Source organism: Myotis davidii, unplaced genomic scaffold (assembly GCF_000327345.1).
Source record: "Myotis davidii unplaced genomic scaffold, ASM32734v1 scaffold38, whole genome shotgun sequence".
Lineage (NCBI taxonomy): Eukaryota > Metazoa > Chordata > Mammalia > Chiroptera > Vespertilionidae > Myotis > Myotis davidii.
Window position 1 is genome coordinate 3,959,219 of NW_006291383.1, and position 24,537 is coordinate 3,983,755.

General features: G+C 40.4%; 1 protein-coding gene across 5 annotated transcripts in view; it reads right to left on the reverse strand.

The window, feature by feature from the left end:
* The window catches only part of RPRD1B (regulation of nuclear pre-mRNA domain containing 1B), a 59,640-nt gene that overhangs the window by 23,150 nt on the left and 11,953 nt on the right, over positions 1-24,537 (reverse strand). For 4 of the 5 annotated variants that reach the window (XR_435720.2, XM_006764489.2, XM_015564437.1 and 1 more), the window contains exons 3-6: positions 20,891-21,024; positions 11,328-11,440; positions 10,761-10,887; positions 4,943-5,118 (exon numbers count right to left, since the gene is read on the reverse strand). Coding sequence is in view for 4 of the 5 variants with exons in the window: in XM_006764489.2 (XP_006764552.1) it covers positions 4,943-5,118; positions 10,761-10,887; positions 11,328-11,440; positions 20,891-21,024 (550 nt within the window). In the remaining variant the exon portion in view is untranslated. The remainder of the gene's footprint in view (positions 1-4,942; positions 5,119-10,760; positions 10,888-11,327; positions 11,441-20,890; positions 21,025-24,537) is intronic. The other variant, XM_015564439.1, reaches the window with a different exon arrangement.

A 24,537-nucleotide genomic window follows, 5' to 3' on the forward strand; every position in this document is an offset into this window, starting at 1 on the left:
TAACCCCCCCGCCGTATTTACCAGACCTTGCTCCTTCAGATTACCACTTGTTCCAATAGATGGCACACAAACTTTCTGAGCAGCACTTCAAAAGGTACGAAGAAGTGGAAAATTGGGTCTCTGAGTGGTTTGCCTCAAAACAAGAAAAGTTCTATTGGGACGATATCCACAAATTACCTGAAAGATGGGGGAAATGTGTAGCTAGCGATTGACATTACTTTGAATAAAGCACTTTTGATGTTTCTCTTGAAATTACCGTGTGTGTTTTTTTTATTACAAAATCCGCATTATTAACTGGTACACCTGGTATATGATCTTTAGTCCCATCTAGCTCAAAAATCCTGTTAAAGACTTCACACAGACATTCAGGTCTCCATGCGCCACTTTACTTTGCAGAGTAAAGTTGGCTGTCATGACCTGCCCTAGTAACTTTGTTGAGCACACTTGCATGTGTACTCATTACCTTCTAAAGGTGGGGGTAAACACAGCCTACTGGAAGGCAACACGCACTACTGACTTCTGTGGTGGTCCCCAATACCTATGGCACCTAAAGAGGGCTTTTGTAATATCAAATGCATCAGCAACTGGTACCCTACCATGTTTTTAAAAATTCTGCAGCAGAAATTAAAGATGATCTGAAAAATTGGAAAGAAATCTCATGCTCATGGATTGGAAGACTTAAGATTGTAAAGATGGTGAGAGTTCCCAAAACCATCTACAGATTCAATGCAATCCCTATTAAAATGCAATACACTTTGTTGCAGAAACAGAAAAATAGAAAAACTTGTCCTCAAATTCATATGGAATTGCAAGAGGCCCCTGATAGCCTGACATTGAGAGAGAAGAACAAAGTTTGAGGACTCACATTTTTGGATCCTACTATGAAACTATAGTGATCGAAACAGTGTGACACTAGCATAGGATACATATGTAGATCAGTGGAATATGATAGAGAGTCCGAAATAAACCCATATTATCTCTGGCCAATTGAGTTTTGACAAAAGTGCCAAGCATTCATTCATAAAGGGAAAGAATAGTCTCTTCAACAAATGATGCTGGGACAATTAGATGTCTACATGCAAAGAATGAAGTTGGTCCCTACACATCATGCCATATATAAAAAAATTAACTCAAAATGTACCAGTGACCTAAATGTAAAAGTTAAAACCATAAAACTCATGGAAGAAAATCTATGAGTAAATTTTCATGTCCTAGGATTTGGCAATGGATTCTTTTTAATTTTTTTTTTAATTCTCATCTAAGGATATTACTCCATTAATTTTAGAGAGAGTGGAAGAGAGGGAAAGACAGAGAGAAACATCGATTGGTTGCCTCCTGCACTCACCCTGATGAGGGCCTGGGCCAGGGAGGAGCCTGTAACCAAGGTACGTGCCCTTGACTGGAACTGAACCCAGGACCCTTCAGTCCACAGGCCGGCGCTCTATCCACTGAGCCAAAACAGCTAGGGCAGATTCTTAAACATGACATCAAAACACGAGCAACAACAACAGATATTGGAACTCATCAAAATTAAAAACTTATGTGTTTCAAAGGGCATTATCAAGAAAGTGATTAAGACACAGAATGGGAGAAAATATTTGCAAATCATATAGCTGATGAGTCTATTACCTAAAATGTATAAAGAACTCTTGCAATACATCAACAATAAAATAAAAACCCAACTCAAAAATGGGCAAAGAACTTGAATAGACATCTGGGGGTGGAAGGGGAAGACATACAAATTGCCAACAAGCACAGGCAAAGATGCTCAATCATTAGTCACTAGGAAAATGCAAATAAAAATCACAATGAGTTACCACTTCATATAGGCTAGGATAAAAAAAAAAAAGGACAGTAACAAGGATATGGAGAAACGAACTCCCATGCATTGCTAGTGGGAATGTAAATAGTGCACCTGCTGTGGCAAAGTTTTGTGGTTCCCCAAAAAGTTGAAGACCAAATGACTCAATTCTATTCCTACACATACATATACCCAAGAGAAATAAAAACTTGTACAATAGTGTTTATAGCCGTAAGATAGAATTGGCCAAAAGAAACAACCCAAATGTACAACAGATGAATGGACAAACTGTTGCATATCCACACAATGAACAATTTAGCCATTAAAAAGAATGAAGTATTGATACATGCTAAAATGTGGATGAATCTCAAAATCATTATGGTAAGTGAAAAAACCAAACACAACTGTATGAGGTATCCAGTATAGGCAAATCCATACAGACAGAAAGCAGGTTGGTGGGGTTGCCAGGGGCATGAAGGAGAGGGTATAGGGTATGACTGGTTAATAGGTATGAGGTTCTTTTTTGATGTAATGAAATGTGCAATGTTATGGACTATAAAATGGTTCTTTTAATGTTCTGTAAGTTTATCAATGAAAAAATATCTGCAGATAAACCATTTTTCAAGCAACTTTAAAGAAAATCTCTTCTACACAGAAAAATATTATATCAAGTGCTGAATTCCACTCACAGAACAAATATTTATAAACTTAAAAGAAAATATTAGTTAAGAAATTAGAACTTTGGGAAGAAAACAGACTCTCAAACAAATAATTACATTCTCAAAGTTCTAAGAATTCCATGTATTTATACACTGAAGGCAATGAAAAAATTAAAAAATAAAAGCTTTCATTAGCATTCTGATATGGTAGTTTTAAAACAGGGATGGGCAGTGTTAAAAAGTGAATGTTAAAAAAGATAGATGTGCTTTATGTACTATCCTCATCAGTAAGAGACTTTTGGAAGAATGCATAGTAATACTGCATCTTTCCAGTGGCATATATTAGCAAGTTTTACTACCACCATGAGGATAACAAAATAGGACCAGTCTATTATGGAATATGAGAAAAATCTGAGATTCTAGAGAGCAGACTGTTCATATTTTTAGCAAGAATAAAGAAAGAACTAAAACCTTTCTCATCATCTTACATTGTATCTAGTTGTCTACTTCTTCAAATGCAGCAAATGTAGCTCCATTTAAAAAAAAAAATGATTTTGCTCAAATGGCTGAAAGGCAGTTTGGGATAGTACAGAATCTGTACTTTCCAGTGGTGGGTCTTTCTTGCTCTGATTCTTAAGAAAGAATTCCAATGCCCAGATAAGTAGAGAACTTTGGGCTGGAAAGTTACAGAACAGACCCAAATCTTTGATCCTCTCTCTGCCCTAATGACCCCTCACGGCATCTAGCAAACCACTGGTTGTATAGACACTGGAATCACTGGAATGATCCCCTTCCCCCACTCAACACCGCCCCATATATGGAGAAAAGTACAATTGTGAGGAAGGGAAATGAACAGAGTTAATCTACTCTACTAACCCAATCTCTTTCTCAAAGACTGTCCTCTATGGTTGCTTGCCACCCAACAACAGCTGCTCATGATAATCAATGTCTGACAGATCAGAGAAAGCCCTTAATGTGTCGCCAAGGGGCAGTTCAACAGATGGCATGGTGACTTACAACCAGAATCATTAATTACACACTCTTATTAGTCCCGGGGACACAGCGCTGAAAATGCTTTTTCAGTGAAAGACGAGCATCTCAGATAAATGACCGTCTGGTACTGCCTGCGAAGCTCCCTTTAGGACTTTTGGTCAGTGTTGATTTTTAAATCTAAGCCATACTATTTTTACAGCCATTTCCCATCTTCCACTTTCAGGCTGGCTAGGAATATGAAGTTCCCAGTACCACTTCTCATCATCACTCCATAATCACTGCAGGTAAGCATCTGATTAAAAGTGTCCATCATTCATTTCCCCCCTCAAGTCAGGTGACTCTGTTCAAAGGCAAACACAATCTCAGCCACTGGACTAGCTCAATTTTCCCTCCCTTGGTACCAGAGAATAGTGTTTCCTGAATGCAGGGTGGGACATGGGGACTATCCCCTCCCTTATCTACTCTCACATTTCTTGTAATATGGGATTGAGTCTCCAACTCAGTGGTTCTCAACCTTCTGGCCCTTTAATACAGTTCCTCATGTTGTGACCCAACCATAAAATTATTTTCGTTGCTACTTCATAACTGTAATGTTGCTACTGTTATGAATCGTAATGTAAATATCTGATATGCAGGATGGTCTTAGGCGACCCTATGAAAGGGTCGTTCGACCGCCAAAGGGGTCGTGACCCACAGGTTGAGAAGCGCTGCTCCAGCTCAAAACTGTTCCCCTGTCCCAAGCCACTGGCTGCAATGTCTCCATGTCTCTTCAAAAAAAGAGAGGCAGACACTACTGAAAAGGAAGCCTGGGGCAAGCAAACATTCCCAAATGTCCACACTGGTGGCTGTGTTATCCCAAGGGACTAAGCACCACATTCGTAATTAAGAAGCCAAACAAATGGATGGTGAAGAACTAGTTCTTAAGCCCCTTCCCAAAGGCATTCAAACTAATGCCAACTCGGGATAAAAAGTAGTTCCTTCTAACAGTTTGAGAACTGGGCTCCATAAACATGACTGGAACTTCAGAACTGACTGCAGACAGAGCTTGGAGGCAGACTACTTACTGGCTTTACATGATACAAGTCAGAAATAAATCTCAATATAACCCAAAAGAAAAACTTTAAGCATTTCCAAAATACCACCAAATAAAGTCTTTGATGTAGCTGACTCCTTTTTGTACCTCAATCTACAATTTTTTAAAAATCTGAGTTCAAACTAAAATAACATTAAGATCCTAAATGTTGTGATTTCAGAATTCATCGTGTGTTTGCTACATTCATATTTGTTCTTTCTTGGATATATAAAAATGTGATTTCAATTTTCAATTAGGTTCAAATAATTGCAATACCTGAAAGATGTTCTCATCTCATGCATTTTTATACAACAAAATGAAAACAAAAGTGCTAATGAAGGCATCATGAAAACCTCCTAAAGTGGGCTACAGGAAAGGAAACTTGGGAAGTCTAGGTCTGCCTTGCAATGTACTCACTTCTAGTTTTTTCTCCTTTTCTGACAAAACATCTTTCTGGTTCTGGGTGTACTCCACCAACATCCGAGCCAGCTGGCGCCGGTCTTCCAGTTCCGCCGCCAGGCGCCCGTTATATTCTGCTAGTAACAGACATGCTTCATCTACTGTTTTTGAAAGACGTTCAGCTGCCTCTTTGTCTAAGTACAAATAAGACCAAAAAATAGAGACAATATACAAATCACATAGGCACCATTGCAAACATTTCTAGGGGAGGTTAACAGTTTCTCTCCAAAAGTACAGAGTCCAAGCATAAGCCAGAATCTGTGGATAAAAAATGGAATGGCTGATGGAGAAACCCAAAGGCACTCACTCCTGTCAACACGACAGGACACTTCTGAATTACTTGAAGTGAGGCAATTGTACAAGGAGGGGAATCTGGCAAACAAACATTTCTAAGTGTCTACTCCTGCAAAAGCTCTACAAATAAAATAAACAGAAAGAAATATTTAATGTCATACATGAAATAATTTTTCCATGTCTCTGAGAATTCAAAATGACTTTCATATTATTTTGTGAAGTATGCTTTGAACAATCCTCTGAAATACAAAATACAAGCACTATAAGGCACTGTATGCAATACAAAACTAGCACTCACTACTTGGGTGTGGAAATTGTAAGAAAAAATAAAACACTACATAGCAGGTGTGATATCAAGTCAGCTAAGGAATTGGGACTCAAAACCAGGTCTCTAAAACGGACCTACAGGACTCTACATCTTAAACTATACAAGCCTTGAAACTGGGTCTGAGTTTTCTTCTTCCATTCAGCAAAATATCAGGTCTGATAAAACAGAGGCTTTCAAATGCTTTTGAGCATGACCCACAGTAAGCAACATACTTTATATAAACACATAAAAATAAAAGAAACAAAAGTTTCATAAAACAACACTTATCCTTACTATGTGCAAAGTGCTCTATCTTCTATTCTATTAAAAAATAAATGCTAGTCATTACCTACCAGACTGATTTCATGTCCAATTAATGGGTTACAACTCATTGTTTGGAAAAAAAAAAAGGACTTTTATTACAAGTTATCAGAGGTGAAAGACCTCAGCATACTCATAGGTAACTGGGAATTAAGAATTCCCAACAGTTTCTCTGGCAAACTGCTCTTTGACTTTTAGGTGCCGCCCGCCCCCCCTTTTTTTTGTTAATCCTCATCTGAGGATATTTCTTCCATTGATTTTGAGAGAGTGTGGAAGGAAGGGAGAGTAAGAGAGAGGGATAAGGGTGGGGGAGGGGAAAGGAGAGGGAGAAAGAGAGACAGAGACAGACACACATCAATTGGTTGCCTCCAGCATGCACCCTAACCAGGGCAAGGGATCAAACCTGCATCCCAGGTACATGCCCTTGACCAGAAATCAAACCTTGATCCTTGGGTGTGCAGGTCATTGCACTAACCACTGAATAGCACCAGCCAGGGCATAGGTGCCTTCTTAATATGAATATTGGGAGATGAACAGTTGAGGGATTCCGAATTAATTCTGATGCCAATGATCAGGCACTTCTATCCCCTCAGGGATAGGAAAACAAAAAGATGTTCTTGGTGAAGGAGGAGTGAGCCAGATAGAACACAAAGGAGAGACAATCTCAGTCATAGAGGGTAAAGAGGACAGTGAAACTTATTCTTCTATATTGGTGGCTGAGTCTGAGAATAAGCTACTGGGGAAGTTAGACTGTTTTTGCCTTTGTTTAACTATATGGTTTTTATAAAATGGTTAATTCATTAAGATGTTTAAGCACTCTATGGCAAAAAAATGACACAAAAAACACAACTATTTAAGATTTTTAAAATATCAATTCTCACTCTCTAAGAACTTGGTACAAGGGAGAGAATGCATTCACACAAATAATTACAACCCGGAAAAATAACTTGTAATAGTTTTATAAGCTACAGAAAACAATGCAGCGAGATGTCCACTCCAGAGTACTTACCTGTGGTGGTCCTCAGGTGCTCTGCCCTCCCTGTGACACAGATGAAAGGCTGTGTGGCTTTCAGCCAGCCTCCACTTGTGCACGAGCATCACATTCCCTCTTGCTTCCTCCAAGACTGTTTCTGCATAGGTCCCATTCCCCATGCCGCACCGGTTTCTCTCTCCCTCTCCTGAAGCACCACCAGCAGCACACAAACACGCTACTCGACCTTTGGCCCGCATTTCACTCCAATTACTGGCCCGTTTCCCTGCACCCTTTACAGCACTCCTCAAGGGAGCTGCCTGTACTCCTGGTACCCAACTTTTCTTCTCCCACGGTCAATAAACCCACTCCAATTAGACTTTTATACCTATCAATCCTCTGTTCAAAACATTCCAATTAGCTTAGCAAATATTTGGGCTCCTACTGCGTGCCCAGCACCGTTCTAGGCTCTGAGACAAACTGAACTTGGGGGGCAAAGACAAAACTTCTGTGCCTCCCAAGTTCACATTCTCAGGTAGAAAGAGAAACGATACACTATATTTGACTTATTTATCAATTGAAGATAAGAACTCTGGAGAAAAATTAGGCAGAAGAGAAAGAACAAGGCATTGGAAGGGAGAATTGTAATTTTAAATAGATGGTCTGGGTAGACTTCACCAAGATGATATGTAAACCAAGGCCTAAAGGAAGTTACAGAACTATCTGGGGAAGACCATTCCAAACAAAGGGAACAGCAAGAACAAAGGCCCGAGGAGGGGAGGGTGACTGGCAGGAAGTCCATATGACTGGAGCAGCGAGCAAGGAGAAAGCAGTGAAAGCCTATGCGGTAATAGGGGCCAAACTGTGGACGCCGCTGAAAGACTGGTTTTTACTCTAGGGGGCTGGGGGAACACAGGGAGACTTGATCTAACTCCCATTTTAACAGATCATTCCGATTACTGTGTTGAGAAAAGAATGATGGTTTCGGATGGGGGACAAGGAGGAAGCAGAGAGACCAGATAGGAGATTGCTAATTCAAATGAAGACGGTGGTGACTCCCACCAGGTAGTGGCAGTGGAGGTGGTGACAAGGTGTCAGATACTGGTTGTGGTCCCAATCAACAGAATAATGAGGGAGCCATTTACTAAGATGGGGAAGACCGTGAGAGAAACAAGGTTTGGAGGGAATATCAGAGGTTTGGTTTGGGGCAGGTTAAGTTTGAAATATCTATTGAGATAGCCAACTAGTAATACTGAATAGGAGGTTGGATGGTCTCAAGGTCAAGAGGTTAACACTAGAGAGATAAATTAGGGATCACTAGCAAACAAAACAAAAGAAAAACCTGTTAAAGTAACCAGACTGGATGAGCTGAATTGTCACTGAACACAAGAGAAGAGGGCTAAGTACTTAATATTAAGAGGTCAAAGAGAAGTGAAGAAACCAGCAAAGAAAACAGAAAAGACACAGCCAGAGAGAGAAGAGGAAACCTAGGGAAATACAGGTCCTCGTTTGCTACTGCTGCTGTAACAAATCACCACAAACTTAGTGGCTTAAAACACCAACAGATTATCTTAGTATTTATTATTGTGGACCCTTCTTCCATCTTCAAGTGTATCACCCTGCCTTCTGCTGTTATAATCCTATCTCCTTCTGACTCTTGCCCTCCTACCTCCTTCTTATGACCACATGATTACATCAGATCCACCTGAATAGTCCAGGACAATGTTCCCATCTCAAGATCCTTAATTTAATCACATTTCAAAGTCCCTCCTGCCATGTAAGATAATATGTTCATAGGTTCCAGGATTTAGGACATAGACATTTTAAGGGGATCACACCACACCAAGTGAGAAATTATTTTCAGGAAAGAGACACAATCTACTGGGCCAAATGTTACTGAGGTTAAGATGATCTCAAGTTAAGAATGGGCAAAATATTCACCACAGAATTTAGCAACAGAGAGGTCATCAGCAATAAGTTTCAGTAAAGTAGAATCAAAAGAGAACGAGAGAAGGAGAAACAGAGCCAGGTGAGCATAGGCAATTTAAGCTATTTTGCTATATATAAAGAACAGAGAAATAAGGTGGTAGCTAGGAGAAGATATGGGTCAAGAAAAATTTTCCCACATGGGAAAAAACATGTTTTTATGCTATGAAGAATGATCCAATAGAGGAAAAAATTGGAGGATCCAAGAGAAAAGTAGAGTTCTGTTGGAGCAATGTCCTTGAGTAGGTGAGAAGGAACAGTTCTAACAAACAAGTAGAGGGACTGGTTTGGAAAACAGCATGTCATCCACAGAAAGAGGAAGAAAAGTCAGCCAATATGTGTTTTGTTTTCCTCAGACTCATACAGCTGTGCAGATCCAGGACAGAAATAGGTGAAAAGCTGGATTTAAGAATGGTGGATGCCAGGGGTTGGGGGTGGGAGGAGTGAGTAGTGAGGAGAGGATGGGATGGTAAGCTGTTATTTAATGGGTATAGAGTTTCAGTTTTATAAGATAAAAAGAGTTCTGATATTTGGTTGCACAACAATGTAAATGTACTTAATACTTCTGAACTGTACTCTTAAGATTATAAAGATCCTAAACTAAGTAAAGAAAAAAATGAGGACATAAGGGGAGTGAAGATTGGGGAAAAGATGGAAGGATCAATAGACTGTGAAATCTAGCAGGAAGTGAGCTGAAATAATTTTTGTATGATTTAGAAGGCCTCCTTGTTGTGTTCTCAGCTAAGTACATTGCTTCCTGAAGGTCTTTCCATGTACTGTTCCCTCTGCCTGGCAGCATGTCTTCCCCTCAGATAACATCATGGCCTGCTTCCTAACTTGGGGGACCTCTGATTGAAGATCATCTCACCAGAAAGGCCTTCCCTGATCACTTTAAAAATAGTAGTACCTCCTTCAACTATGTCCACCATCACACCCCTGCTTTATTTTTCTTTTTGGCACTTAAGCCATGAGGAGATGTGGTGGTACACCAAGAGCATCTGCTACACAGTGTGCCTCAAATATCTGTTGAATGAAGGAAATGTTTCATGAGCCACCTTGATTTCCTTTAAATGGATATGGAGGAAGTTAATGAAGCAGCCAAGTCAAGGAACTGGAATGGAAAAAATAGTGGTCCTCAGAAGAGAGCGGAATGAAAGGTCTGAACTTTTCTAATGGAAAGAAAATAGGCTTTGCAGCCCAGCTTGAAAACCCAAGATCTTGGGCAAGACCCCTAACATCCCAAAGCCTGAATTTCCTCCTATGTAATATAGGATTTATATTCAGTTGTCTCAAAAGATTAATAACACGAAGAGTAGAAGTATATGGCACAAAGCATGTTCTATAAATATTAGTTCATGCTTCATTCCTTCCCTTCAATTTCTCATGCATAAAGGGAGATTAATGTCAACTGTCTCTCCCTGTTTAATTGGGGGTGATCATCAATAGGGCAAACTGACACAACTAACAATACACATCTAGAGTTCTTGGCACTGAAGGCACTATCATCTATGGGGAGTGTCAGTGTGCAATGTATAAATCACACAGCACTGAAATATTTATTTATTTTTAAATAAGAGTCATGGATTTAATGCCTTCCCCCCTCAGTCCCCAGCCCACACAATTTCCACTATGTTTTCAACAGATCTTACTTACAATGCCACAAAGATGTATGGCATGCCAGCATATTTGCAATAATTCCTAGAATCTCTATTCAAGCTTGGAATATTCCAGCAGCTTCATTGTTTGGCATGTCAGTTATGTTTCTACATCCCAGGATGGCAGAGCACCTAATACCAAATGGATAGTCTACACCTGCAGACATAAGTATGCCATTGAATTTGATGAATTAGAGATATGTCCTTCTTCCCTCATCTTTCAACCAAATTCTTCCTTCTCACCTGTTATTTTTTCCAACAGAGAAACATCTTGCACTTCCTGGGGCAAAGAAGCAATTTTCTGTCGGACAGTAGCATCCCCTGATGCAGCATTTTCCAGGTCCTGCAAAGCTTTGATTAGTTCCTCAGTCTATACAATAAAACACAAACAACACTATCCGTTAACACATGGGGTATAAAAATATTTAGTTGGAGTTAAATGAGGTGGAAGCAAATTCTAAAAATGATCATGTCTGCCCATGGCAGAACATGAGTAAAATTCTAGATAATTTTATATCCTTTCACAAAAATCTATTTTTAAAGAATATTCTCAATTTCTAGGAGTGAAAAAATGCCAAATCCAAATACACTTTAAAACATAAATCCATGCCAAAGTCCTGCCACGCAAAGACAAAGTCAAGCCGGCTGTCTTGCAAGCTTCACTGGGTGGATTTTGTACCCAGTGCCCTGAGAACTACCCTTTGGTGATTCCATAGTATTGGTCACCTGCGCCACCTTGTGGTCATAATCTCCAACCAGAGGTCCCTTCACCAAGTCACTCTGCCCTATCCTCTGGGGATGAAGACATACCAAGAGGGGTCCTGCAGAAGGATCTTGGGGAGAGTAGCTTCCAGGGTAGTCATCATCCTCCTCCTCTTGTATCTGTTGAAAAGTTCGCTTCAGAGATTTCTTCTCCTCTGTTGCTACAGGAAAGAAAGAAGTGACAAATTTGAGTCACCAAAGCCTGCAAAGATAAGAGTTAAATGTTATGCATAATGGGTCACATGCAAAAGGGGCAGGAGGGGTCATTTTCAGAGATAGCTTAACATTAACCTCTTATGAGTTATTTTAAATTGGTGGTAGTTCTACTTTACTGAATAGAGTCAAAATGGACTTAGTCTATCATCTCAGATTGACTCACTGGAAAAATACTACTCAAAACAAACATCTAAAATCATGTTAAACTTAACTAAACTAACACATTTCATTTAAAAACTCATTATCTTAAAAATAAAGTTAACAGAAGTAAAATGGTAAGAAATCCATCAAAAAATATAATGAAGCAAGCCGATGTGTACAAGAGTTTATAGAGAATATGCTGCATATAAAACAAGATTTGTTATTATTTCTGGGATAAGTTCAGAAAATAAACAGTAGAGAGAAACCCATCAAAATTGTGTCAAAACTTCTAAACACAAATATCCTTAATCCTTTTAAAAACAAAACAATCCTATCTTAAAAATAACTATGAGAAATATGATTGATATTACTGGGAAAAATTACTTAAGTTTCCATTTAAAAATTAACCAATTTTGAAGCTAACAGTTTACATTTTTAATTATCTGTACTGTGTGCTTTTATCTTGTTATGATATATGTATTAATTCCAAGATCATTCATTTTACACCAAATTGTACAATACAAAATAAATGCCAGACAATATGGGACATAAATCTAAATGATAAATTTAGGTTTGGAAAGTAAAGAAACTATTGGATGCCCTGCCAGTGTGGCTCAGTGGTTGAACATCAACCTATGAACCAGGAGGTCACAGTTTGATTCCCGGTCAGGGAACATACCCGGGTTGCGGGCTCGATACCCAGGAAGGGGTGTGCAGGAGGCAGCCAATCAATGGTTCTCTCCCATCATTGATGTTTCTATCTCTCTCCCTTTCCCTTCCTCTCTGAAATCAATAAAATAAAATAAAAAGAAACTATTGAACTCCTAATATGTGCCAGGCATAGTAATAGTTACTTTATATGTAATCTTTCCAACAATTCTAAGATGTAATATTTCCATTTTACAGGTGAGAAAATGAAGACTCAGAGAAATTAAGTAACACATTGAAAGGTATGAGTACAAAATCTGTGCTCTTTTCAAGGCAGTCACACAATTATCCTCTCATCTATTAAATGAGGGGTCACCATGCACCTGCCTCAGAACTCTGTAAGTTATAAACAGAACATATTCTTCTTGCTTAACTGAACATGTTCTTCTAGAATCAAGGATGTAGTTCCTGTTTTCTACCTTACACATTAATTGGCCAAGCTATGTTTGATAGGAAAGCCAAGTTAATAACATGAACTTTATTTTTCTTAATGTTTTTGTCTGTTGTACTAAAAAAAAGAAACATCTGCAATACAGGCAGTCCTCACTTTGCACAATTCTAGTATGCACAGATTTGTTATCATGGTTTAAACAATGCCAAGTTCCTCAACAACATGGTCCAAATTTCATCTACCATGGCCTATTTAACTATGAGTAACTGCATAAAGAGCAAGCTTCACTACTAACTGCAGTCCACAAATCACTAAGTAAATAACAGAAGTGCATCATGATCAGTGACCACATCACTTCTTCAAGGTCAGTGACTGGTCACTGCACATCTGTTATCCAGTTCAGACACAGACAGTAGGTTGTTATGTGATCCCCCAATGATAAAATCCATAAGACATTTTATAAAAATGAATAATCAAAACAGAGAACTGACTGACAATGATGAAAGAGCAGCAAAGAAATTAAAACTAAAACTAATACTATATAAGTGCAATCTGAAGGGACCATCAATGGAGCTATAGCAGAAACAGCTAGCTGGAGGAATGTTGGCACTGCCACAGGCATCTAGAGACTCTGGATTCAAAGCCAGAGGAACTTAGTGAGCCAACTTATCAAATCAATGAAGAAAGTGGTAGTGATGAAAATGACAATGTCCCAGGGGAAGTGATGCTGACAAAGAACTTCATATTAAAGGAACTCTCAGAGATATTTTCATGACATTGAAAACAAAGAATAAAATGTTGGAAGCTGAACCAAACTTAGGAGTATGACAATTCATTAAGACATTGAAGATACTTGTTCTGTATCATAAACTGTACAAGTAAGCAAGCTCTATTTGAATCACTTGTTACATGCTTGTTACAAAGAAATAAAACACTTTAATTCTCAATGCTTCCAATTTTTTGTTATAGCATGCTAAATATTAATTTTACTATCTATTGCTTCCATATACAATTATAATCAACAGTGAGATTTTAATTCTTTAACAAAAAAATCTTACATATGTAATACTCTTTGTAATACTTTAAGCAATAAAACAAAATTTTAAAAAAATCTTAAAAGTTAGAGAACAATCATAACTTTATTGATTATTAAAATCACTTTGCATGGTTTCAGCTTACGTGGTCACTTTTAAACTGCTGCACTACTATGCAATGCAAGGACTGCTGTATTTTTAAAACAGAAAATCTTTTAGGATATACTTTGCACTGAAATATCTAGCAGTAATTTGCACATAGTAGCTATCTGATTAATGGATAGTGTGTGGTATGACCCACATAGAGATTTAACCACTACACTTAGAATTTAAGCATAACAGCAAAAAAGGGGAAAATTTGTATTATTTTGTTCACTTCCAAATACCTAGAAGAGTGCTCAATAAATAATTGTTAAATATAGTAACTAAAGTAAAAATAATTATAAAACTTGAATCCTTCAGTTTTCAAACTCTCATACAAAAATTTCTATAAATAATAAAAGCATAATATGCTAAATTAGACTGGACATCCTTCCAGATGAAGCCAGGGCTGCGAGGGAAGCCCAGGTCCCAGGTGTCTGCTGGTGGCTGGAGGGAAGCCTGGGTCTCGGGTGCCAGCAGCTGCAGGAAGGAAGGCCTACTCTTGCATGAATTTTGTGCAATAGGGCCTCTAGTTTATATATAAAAACCGTACATCACTAAGTACTTCAGGACACTCAGAATCACTGAATTGAGCACTGGCAGGTCTTCGATCAGGGGTGGGGAAGCTTTTTTCTGCCAGGGGCCATTTGGATATTTATAAGATTACTAGAGGCCCAGTGCACAAATTCATGCATAGGTGGGGTCCCTCTGGGTGGCCTGCAGGGACTGGGCAGAAACCCATAGTCCAATGCCACCTGCAGCTCCTACCTGCTGCTCCCACTCATCTTGGCCCCACTGTGCCTGGTGTGGGCTCGCACCCAATCAGTCCCTATCAGGAGAGGCTCGCACCACCGCTGCAGCGCTCACCAGCTGTGAGCCCTGCATCTGGCGCCCTCCTGAGGGGAGTGGCCTGTGGGATTGGACCGAAACTGGCTCTCCAACATCCCGTAAGGTGTCTCAGATTGCAAGAGGGTGCAGGCCAGACCAAGGGACCCCACCGGTGCACAATCAGGGCTGGGGAAGGACCGCAAGAGGGCTCCAGGGTATGTCCAGCCCATCTTGCAAAGTCCCAATCGGCTGGACCCCAGCAGCAAGCTAGAACAGTTGACCAGATATTTAGCATATTAAGCTTTTATTATATAGGATTCGAGGGCCATACAAAATTATCAACTTAAAAATTAGCCTGCCTGCCCAGCTGGCATGGCTCAGTGGTTGAGCATAGACCTATGAACCAGGAGATCATGGTTTGATTCCTGGTGAGGGTACATGTCCGGGCTGCGGGCTCGATCCCCAGTTTGGGGTGTACAGGAGGCAGCAGTTGATCAATGATTCTCTCTCCCTTTCCCTTCCTCTCTGAAAGCAATAAAAACATTTAATTAACTCACCCTTACTGCCTTGACAGGGCCAGACCAAATGTCTCGCAGGCCTTATAGAGCTCTAGGGCCAGACATTCCCTACCCCTGCCTTAGATAAACCCATGTCTTTATTTTCCCCATCTTATTTTTCATGAGACTATCAAGGCCCACAGGCCGTGGTTTGTCCAAATGTCCAAAGTCAGAGAGCTCATTGGTCTGGGTCCTACAGCCAAGTCATTTGCCTCCTAATTTGGAGCTCCTTCAAAAGAAAAATTAATCTAATTCTCACTTGAGGACAGGCTTAGCAAGAGAAAGGAAGGGAGAGAGAAACATCAACGTGACAGAGAAACATCGACTGGTTGCCTTCTGCACATGCCCCAACCTGTTATTGAACCTACAGCCCAAGTATGTGCCCTAACCAGGAATCGAACTGGCAACCTTTCAGTGCACAGGATGATACTCTACCAACTGAGCCACTCTTGCTAGGCTGGAGTTCCTTCTACCACTTCATGCGGCCACTCACTCACAGACTGAAATCAAACTAATGCAAATAATTTTAGGGCCATTTCTGTCCTTTGCCATTCTGATGGAAGAGGGTGCAGTAATAGGAGGTAACAATTATCATCCTACTTTTCCAGTTCTCACCTACCTCCACTTGGAGGACCTACTGGAAATGAATTATTGATCATTTCCCCCATAAGATTCCTCTTTTCCTGAGTTACTTATTTCTATTATGAACACTTCCACTGGCCTCATCTTCTAAGTACAACACCTTGGAACCCCCAGAATCTCTCCCAAAGTCCCAACTTTTAGCAGATTCCACAGTTCTGAGGGATATCTTACATATCTCCTCTGCTCCTTCCCATAGCTTCTTACCAGCAATCTGCCTCATACCAGGTCTTGTACAGACCGCTATCCCAACTGGACTCCCTAACTCTAGCAGCTCTTTGTCCAACTTAGACTATACTCTTATGTTAAACTAGAGGCCCAGTGCACGAAATTCATGCACTGGAGGGGAGGAGGTCCCTCAGCCCAGCCTGTGCCCTCTCACAGTCCGGGAGCCCTGCGATCAATCGCCCCCGCAGAGGGAGGCCCTGCCCACCCACTGCAGCCCGGCCTGTCCGTGGCCTGGGCCTCCCTCTTTGGGGCGATCGTGGAGCTCCCCCCGATTGATCACCCCGCCGGCCGGTGGCCTGGGCCTCCCTCTGTAGGTGATCATGGGGCAATGGCCAGGCCCCCAACCAATCACAGGGCACCCACCTTGGCTGGCCTGGCACCAGTGGGTGTCATAGCGTGGTCGTCCAGATGGTCGTCCCAATGTTCAGCCATTCGGTCAATCTGCATATTACACTTTTATTATTATAGATTAACATTCCTAAAGCTGAGCTCTCACCCCATCATGCCTCTATTGAAAAACCTGAAATGGCTGGCTACCTAAGTGCAAAGTTTCCTTACTCATGGTAATGGTAATATCACCTTAAGTACTCCCTTCTCTCTCTCAGGCATCATCTCCCTCTAACTCCCACAGCACTTGGCCACTGCTACTTTGCATGGCCACTGGCAGACACTGACCTTACCTCTGATAGAAACATTAAGTGTCTTATTATTTTCCATACCTATAATACCTAGGCAAGTGTCAACACACTGAGCTTGAAGCTCATTGAGGGCAGAGGACACACAGAGCTCGGAAAACGCTAGTGGAGTGCCAGAAATTACTATCACTGTGTTCCTCTACACAAACAGGACAGCCTGCTTTGGTAACTACCCTGACTCATCTGCACAAAGTTAGCAGTCCTAATGCCCAGTATTCTCAATTTAGTCAGACAACCATTAAAAATAACCCAGGAAATCTGTCAGTCCCCTTCCTACATCTAAATCTAGGATAAGGCACCTTTCCCCTATCAATTTGGCTTCTGATCACAGTTTTTATACTCCCTTTTTTTCACTCAAACACTGTTACAGGCAAGGCAAATAGACACTACAAGTGACCCAAATCCTTCTGCCTTCATACTGCAATCCTTGTCTTCTATCCTCCAACCTGTCCCTCTGTCTCCAGGGGAACTTGTACTCAGCTAACTTTCAAGTAATCCTGGTTACCTAAGTGTTTATGATATGCCTCTTGGAGGCCTGCATTTTGGTAGATTTTTAGACATTATGGCAGACCATGAGACTAATTTTAAGTCAAAAAGTTAGCATAAAGATTCTCAAATCACATCACAATATGTAGTCATCTGCCTAAAAACCTGGATCTCCTGAAGAATGCACTTGAAATTTTCTGGGGCAAAGAAAAACCCACAAATTTTATATTTCTTTTATAATGAGAAAAGAACCAGGAAATATTGTTTACAACAGCTTCCTCATTCTTTGTTCCCTCCTTGCAAAATACAGAAAAAAAAATCTGCAACAAACAAAGGGCTGACATTTCAGGCAGTTCTGAAAGCACTTTACCCAGATCGTCTCACTGAACTGAGCAGCCAGGTCCAGATTTAAACACAGGAAAGCTGGGCCTAGGACTTGTGCTCTTAACCATTATGCTTTCATATAGTCTTGCACAAAATCTGAGAAACTAAAAATACTAATTAAGTTTCCTATTTTTGCTACAGTTCATACAGTATTTAGAAACTCAGAATATTAGATTACTAGAGGCCAAGTGCACAAAATTCATGCACTGGTAGGGTCCCTAGCGGCTGCTGGCTGCTGGCTGGGGCCTCCCTCCCTTCCCCTGGCCACCTGCTGCCGCCAGCAGGGGCTCTCCCTCCCTTTCCCCCGGCCAGCCCCAGCCCCACCCCCTGGTCGAACTCCCAGACAACTCCAAGTTGAGGGGACAATTTGCATACTATGTTTTTATTATATAGGATTAGGATGGGGGGGACAAATAAAAGCTATTATCATCACTTGGTTAATAACATCTTATCTACATTATCTCAATTAATGCTCACAACAACCCTGTAAGGTATTACTACTAACAGCCATTAAAGAACAGTGAAGAACCTGAGGCCCAGACAGGTCAAATGCTGTGCCCAAGGTCACAAAACTTGAAAATGACAAAGTTGGGATTCATACTCTGGAAGTCTGATGTCAAACCCCTACTGTGACTAGCTAAGCAAACCACACTATGACCCAGGAAAGTTAGGTGGCCTGCTCATGAATTCATACCCTAATTCAAGTCTACTGTGCTTTCAGAATAAAGCATGGTATAAAAAACACAGGCTTTCAAGTCATATAGATCTGGATTTGAATTCTCCATGATCAATTATATCTATTTGGACAACATTACTATACCCTTGTGAGCCTTAGTACACTCATCTGAAATATGAAAATAGCATGAAGGTTCTCAAATCACACTATAAAATGTAGTCATCTGCCTGTAAAGTTATGATATAATTCCCAAATTAAAAGAGTAGTTGTAAGGAGCTAAAATAAATTACTATGAAAAGCAGTGAGCAGAGGCTGCTACCTAATATATGCTCAATAAATGCTATTTCCTTTGTATCTGCTTTTCCTTTCTAAATCCTTCTACAACTATACAATACTGTGTGGTTCATGTATGACCCTTTCAGTCAAGCAAAAGCGTGAGTATTCCCAAAACGAGAGGCCCATGGGGAGACCGGTATATAACTCAAGAAATCTCTAGTTCTAAAACAAAATTCCTAATCTCATGCATTCTCCAATGTTAAAACTGTCAATGTTCCACAGAAAAAATTTTATTTCAAAGATAAATTCTAAAGTTGTCTAAAAATAAAGAATTGCCCATGAATTAAAGCTGAAATATAAAAAGGCTATTTAAATTTAAAAACAAACTATTGGAGAAAGCATCCATATTTTGAAAGGATTATGGTAAAATATTCTGATAACTCAGGTCCAAAGAAGACAATGAGAAGACAGAGTGGTTAACTGGGACTAATACACATGTTGGAACCTTTGTCTTTACAGAATAGAGGAGAAATTATCTTTAGATTAGCATTATCCTCCACAAAGAGGAATACTGCCTCCCTTGTTGTTAATATCCAGATGTTAAAAAACTGAGAAACCCAACGAAGTTATTTTCAGACCTACCAGGGCCACAAATTCCCCCATTTGTCTGGCTGCTCTCTAAGTGCAGAACTATTTCTCACTCTTCTCTCCTTCCTATAGCATAGCTGTTTACTCAAAGCACCTGTCTGGCAAGTGCTTGTTGACTTGAAATTCAACACTTAGCTTCAAACATTGTATTTCAGAGCTCTCCCACTTGCCCAAAGGTATTTTAAAAAATTTGCACTGTTTGCCAATGAACTCTGAAGCAGAGTAAAGATTGCTAAATAATTCCTCAAGACTGTGCAGAATACTGTACCACCAAAGGACGCAATACAAACATCACCAGATTCTGAGTTAGGAAGCATCTTCCTTCTTAGAACCTACTCCGCAGAGTGACCCCAAAATTGGTTTTGTTTTATTTTTATCAACTCCAAGTAAAACAATGACTTTCAGTCTGAAAACATTTATATCATTTTTAGGGAGCCTCTAACCTCTGGTTTCACAGGAAAGTTACCCTCCCCTCCCTTAAAATACATAAAAACTCAGACCTGGAAGAGATCACAAAAGGTACATAATAACAGGTTGCCAAATGAATGCTATTACCATGGTTGTATTCTACAGCAGAGGCATGTAAGAAGTACCAGAAGAACACAGGGGGAATGGCTCTAAGTGCCAGAAGAGCTGGGGAAGATGTCAGGATGAGGGTGGCAATTCTTGAAGAATGAGTTCACCACACAGAGAAAGGGGTAGAAGGACATTTCAGGCAGAGGTAACAACAAATGCAAAGGAAGAGGCACCAGGAGAGCACCCAGAGGGAAAATTGTTTGGTGTGGCCAAAAGAATATGGTATATATAAGGGAATGACAGAAGAATCTGGAAAAGTATACTAGTTCAGATTCTAAAGAGTCCTAAATAATGTATTAGTACTTGGACTTGATCCTCCAGACAATGGGTATGTGTACAGATCAGGTCGTAGCTTAGAAACATGTCATGCCAACTAGAGTTAAACAACTAAATAGAAGTCAAAGAACCAAATAATGTTTGTTCTTACTTATCTTTAAAGAAAATAAACATAAGCTCTTAAGGACTTGGCAAAACTCACATACATGTACACACTTCCCAAGGATATCCTGGGTTCAGTAGAGACCAAAATCAATTTTAGACAGAAAGCTGACAATCATCAAAAGTATGGTCCAAACCCACATCAATATTTAATTAAACCAAGTTCTAAAAGGGCTAAGGGACTTATCCACAATCCTACAGTATTTAGTGCCAGAGCTAGGACAGAATCTTCGTCCAGGGTACTTCCTAGTTCCCCACAACTCTAAAAAACTTTGTTGTTCCTTTCCCTGGTGCACAGAAAGTCTCTGAAAGGCAGGAGAGCCAAGGAGGACACAGAGCAAAAGTTAGGGTGTGAGATGAATAGCATGAATACTAGAACCAGGCTTACACGCTGCGAGCACTACATAAATTCTCACCATCATTTATGATCATCTCTTTGAAGAATCATATAATCGCTGGTGGTTCACAGCAACCCCCACTGCAGCTTTTCATATCTGATTCGAAAGTAGGCAAAGACCAAGAGCTGTAAACATGTGGTGATGTTTCTACCTTTGGGGGGAGGGCTCTTGGAGTCCTCCATAGACAGCTTCAGCTGCTGTATGAACTCGCCGCCATACACACTTCTTTCTTGCCAGATGTTCAGCAATCTTTCTAAAGGTTTTTTACAGCCTTCATCTGCCTCTCTGCCCAGAAAAGATGAAAAGATATATATAAGCTTATGATTTTGTTTTTAATTAAGATAGATGTACTTTTAAAAAAATCAACAACTGACTAAAATATTCACACATTTTAAAACAGAAGGAAGAGTAAGTTATATATTGTGATAAGTGGATACCTAAAACTTGACCAGAAAACTACATTCTTCCTGTGGCGGAATGAGAGAGATTATATGGTAAAAGTAATCCGTGTCTTTTATCCCCTTTGAAAGATGGGCAAGTAGGACAAAAAGTCAATGGCTGATTTTTACAGACAGAATTATCAAAATTTGATACTATCAATCAGATTTGTCTGACTGCTGCCTAAGTGCCTATAGCCTCATTACTGGTCTCCCTATCAATCATGACAGCTCGCTTTTTAAGAAGACATTAACTGAAATCTAGTGCCAGACATTCTACTGGAAACTAAAGGGGACCAAAACTTTTAAGGAAAGAAAATAAAAGATTAAAAAAATAAAAATGTTTCAAATGGGGAATAAATTCACTACTACTCATCAATGCTAACACACCTCTACATGTATAAATACAATCATATACACTGGTCTCAACTTTAAATTAACTGTTTCATAATTATCTTAATTCTGGGGTAGGTCTGTATTCCATGTTCACACAAAGATAATCTTAAAACACACTGAGCATAATACAATCCTTAGTAATTTAGACACTTTTTCCTGATATATTACACTCCTGAAACAGACGGTTTTTCAATGAGGTGGCTGTAACTAACATTCAGTGTGAACCAGTGGCTTACCTAAAATGTGAGACAGCAAGTGGAAGAGTGTGGGAAGACTTTCTGAAAGGAAACAAATTCCCTCATCATCCACCTATAACTATGAATTTTTCTGGTCTGCAGAGCTGTCTGGATGTTAATGATCTTACACTGAATGACTTCAAACAAGAAGGGATACCCTGACATCTTCATAAATCAGTATCTTTAATTTAATAGGAACTTCATCCCAAATCAAGATGAGAATTTCATCCACCCTGAGCCCTGCCAGCACTTTTCTCAAATTTATGTTAATACTCATGGTGAAGTAAGCTTTCAGCCTTCTCTGGTCGGACTATATTAGTTAACAATTATTAGTGTCAAATTTCACTGAATTGGGGTTAAAATACTAAATCAGGGTACACACAAAGTAGTTTGTTATTGTTGTTAAACCTTTTTCTTTTTTTGTTAATCCTTACCCGATGATATTTTCCCATTGATTTAGAGAGAGTGGAAGGGAGGGGGAGAGACAGAGAGAAACATCCATGTGAGAAAGACACATCGATTGGTTGCCTCCCACACACAACCCCACAGGGCTGGGGATAGAGACTGCAACCGAGGTACATGCCCTTCACTGGAATCAAACCTGGGACCCTCAGTCCGAGGACCAACGCTCTATCCACTGAGCCAATTCAGCTAGGGCAAACCTTTTCTTTTAGTCAAAGGTGAGTGAGAAAAAATTCCACTAATCTATATATGTAAAAGCCTACACGATCTTTACGATGAAACTACTGGTCGCTAAAATGCGCACTGACCACCAGGGGGCAGACGCTCAACGCAGGAGCTGCCCTCAGCCCACAGGCGCTGATCACCTGATCGGGGCCAGGTCCCCGGGCTGGGATGGGGAACCAGGGGAGGGTGGCAGTGGAGGTGGTCCCTTTCCTAGGAGGGCCGAGGGCCAGCTCCCTCCTTGGGGCCAGCAGCCAACCCCCTGGGTCCCTACCCCTCTCCCCCCAGTTGGCAGGCCCCAATAGCCCAATCGGAGCCTGCTGGCCAACCTCCCAGTCCCCCCCCCTGGCCAGGCCCCAGGCTGGGACGGGGAACTGGGGATGGGTGGCACCAGATGTGGGCAGTGAGGGAAGGAGGGGGGGAGGCAGTAATGCAGGGAACCTGATCGGCCCTGATCGCCAGCCAGGCCTAGGGACCACACCAGTGCACGAATTTCATGTACCAGGCCTCTAGTAGTTTATAAAACTTAAAGACATGAACTAATTACTTTTTTTTTTTTAAATATATTTTATTGATTTTTTACAGAGAGCGGAAGGGAGAGAGATAGAGAGTTAGAAACATCGATGAGAGAGAAACATCGATCAGCTGCCTCCTGCACATCTCCTACTGGGGATGTGCCCGCAACCCAAGTACATGCCCTTGACCGGAATCGAACCTGGGACCTTTCAGTCCGCAGGCTGACGCTCTATCCACTGAGCCAAACCGGTTTCGGCAACTAATTACTTGATATTTGTATAAAACACTTACTCCATCTTCAAAATATATCTAGAAACAGATTACCTCTCACCTCTTCCTCAGCTATCAACTTGGTGGAAGCCACTATCATCTCTTGCCTGATTACTACAATATAACCTCATTACTGGTGTCCCAGATTCCATCCTTGTCCTCCTACAATCTATTATCAAGCTTAAAAAATAGAATTCTAACTGCTGTGATAAGACAGATGAGGTCACTCTAGCTCAAAACTTCATTTGTTCTCCCTCTGAATAAAAGTAGAAATCCTTATAAAAACTACAAAGCCCGTTATTTATCTGGCCTCACCTCTGCCCTCCTCTCCTGCCTCAGGGCCTTTGCACTTAAAGTTCATTTTGCCTGGAACCACATTCTCCCAGGGTGGCATGGCTCCTTTGCTCTCCCTCTCTAGGTGTGGATTTACTCACATAGCAACTTTATAGTGAGTCCTTCCCTAATGCCCCTATTTAAAATTACACTCCCTGCCCCTACTTAATTCTTCTCCATATTACTTATCTTCTGATATACTATACAGCTTATTTGTTGTTTGCACTCTTTACATTTGAATTTAAGAGCAGGGATCTGTCCTACCCCACCCCTTTGCTATCTCTATCCTAGAACAAGTTCAACAAATATTTGTCTAATTGTAATCTTTTTTAAAAAATTTAGATAGGTTTCAGTAAGCCATATAATTAGTTAACTTAAAGCAACAATCCTACTACTTCAAGGTCATTCATGCCAACATCAGATATCAACTAAGTACTCACCTGCTCATTCATTGAGGTTTATGAAATACTGTGCTTGGAATACAAAGAATTAGGCCTAGGGCCTGACCTCTAGGGCTCAACCCAATAGCCTTTCACCTTTCCATACCCTACCTGAGGCTTCACATTCTAGCAACACTGGACCATATGTATTTTCTACTCAGAATTTGCTCTCTTGTACATGTGCCTTTGCTCATGCTATCTCCTCTCCTTTGAATGGAACCCTTAAAATATTAAACAAGATGAGGGAGAAGTTGTGAGTGATTCAGGTGGCTTAAGTATATGGGGAGTGTGAAGAAATAGCAGAAGAATCTAGAGGGTTAGAATAGAATTAGATTATAGAGGGTCCCGAATGCCATATGTGGCCTTTATCCTGAAGGCAAAGGGAAGTCCCTGATTTGATCAAATGTATGGTTTAGAAAAATAGTCATTACAATTAGTATAACCCAATGGTCGGCAAACTGCGGCTCGCGAGCCACATGTGGCTCT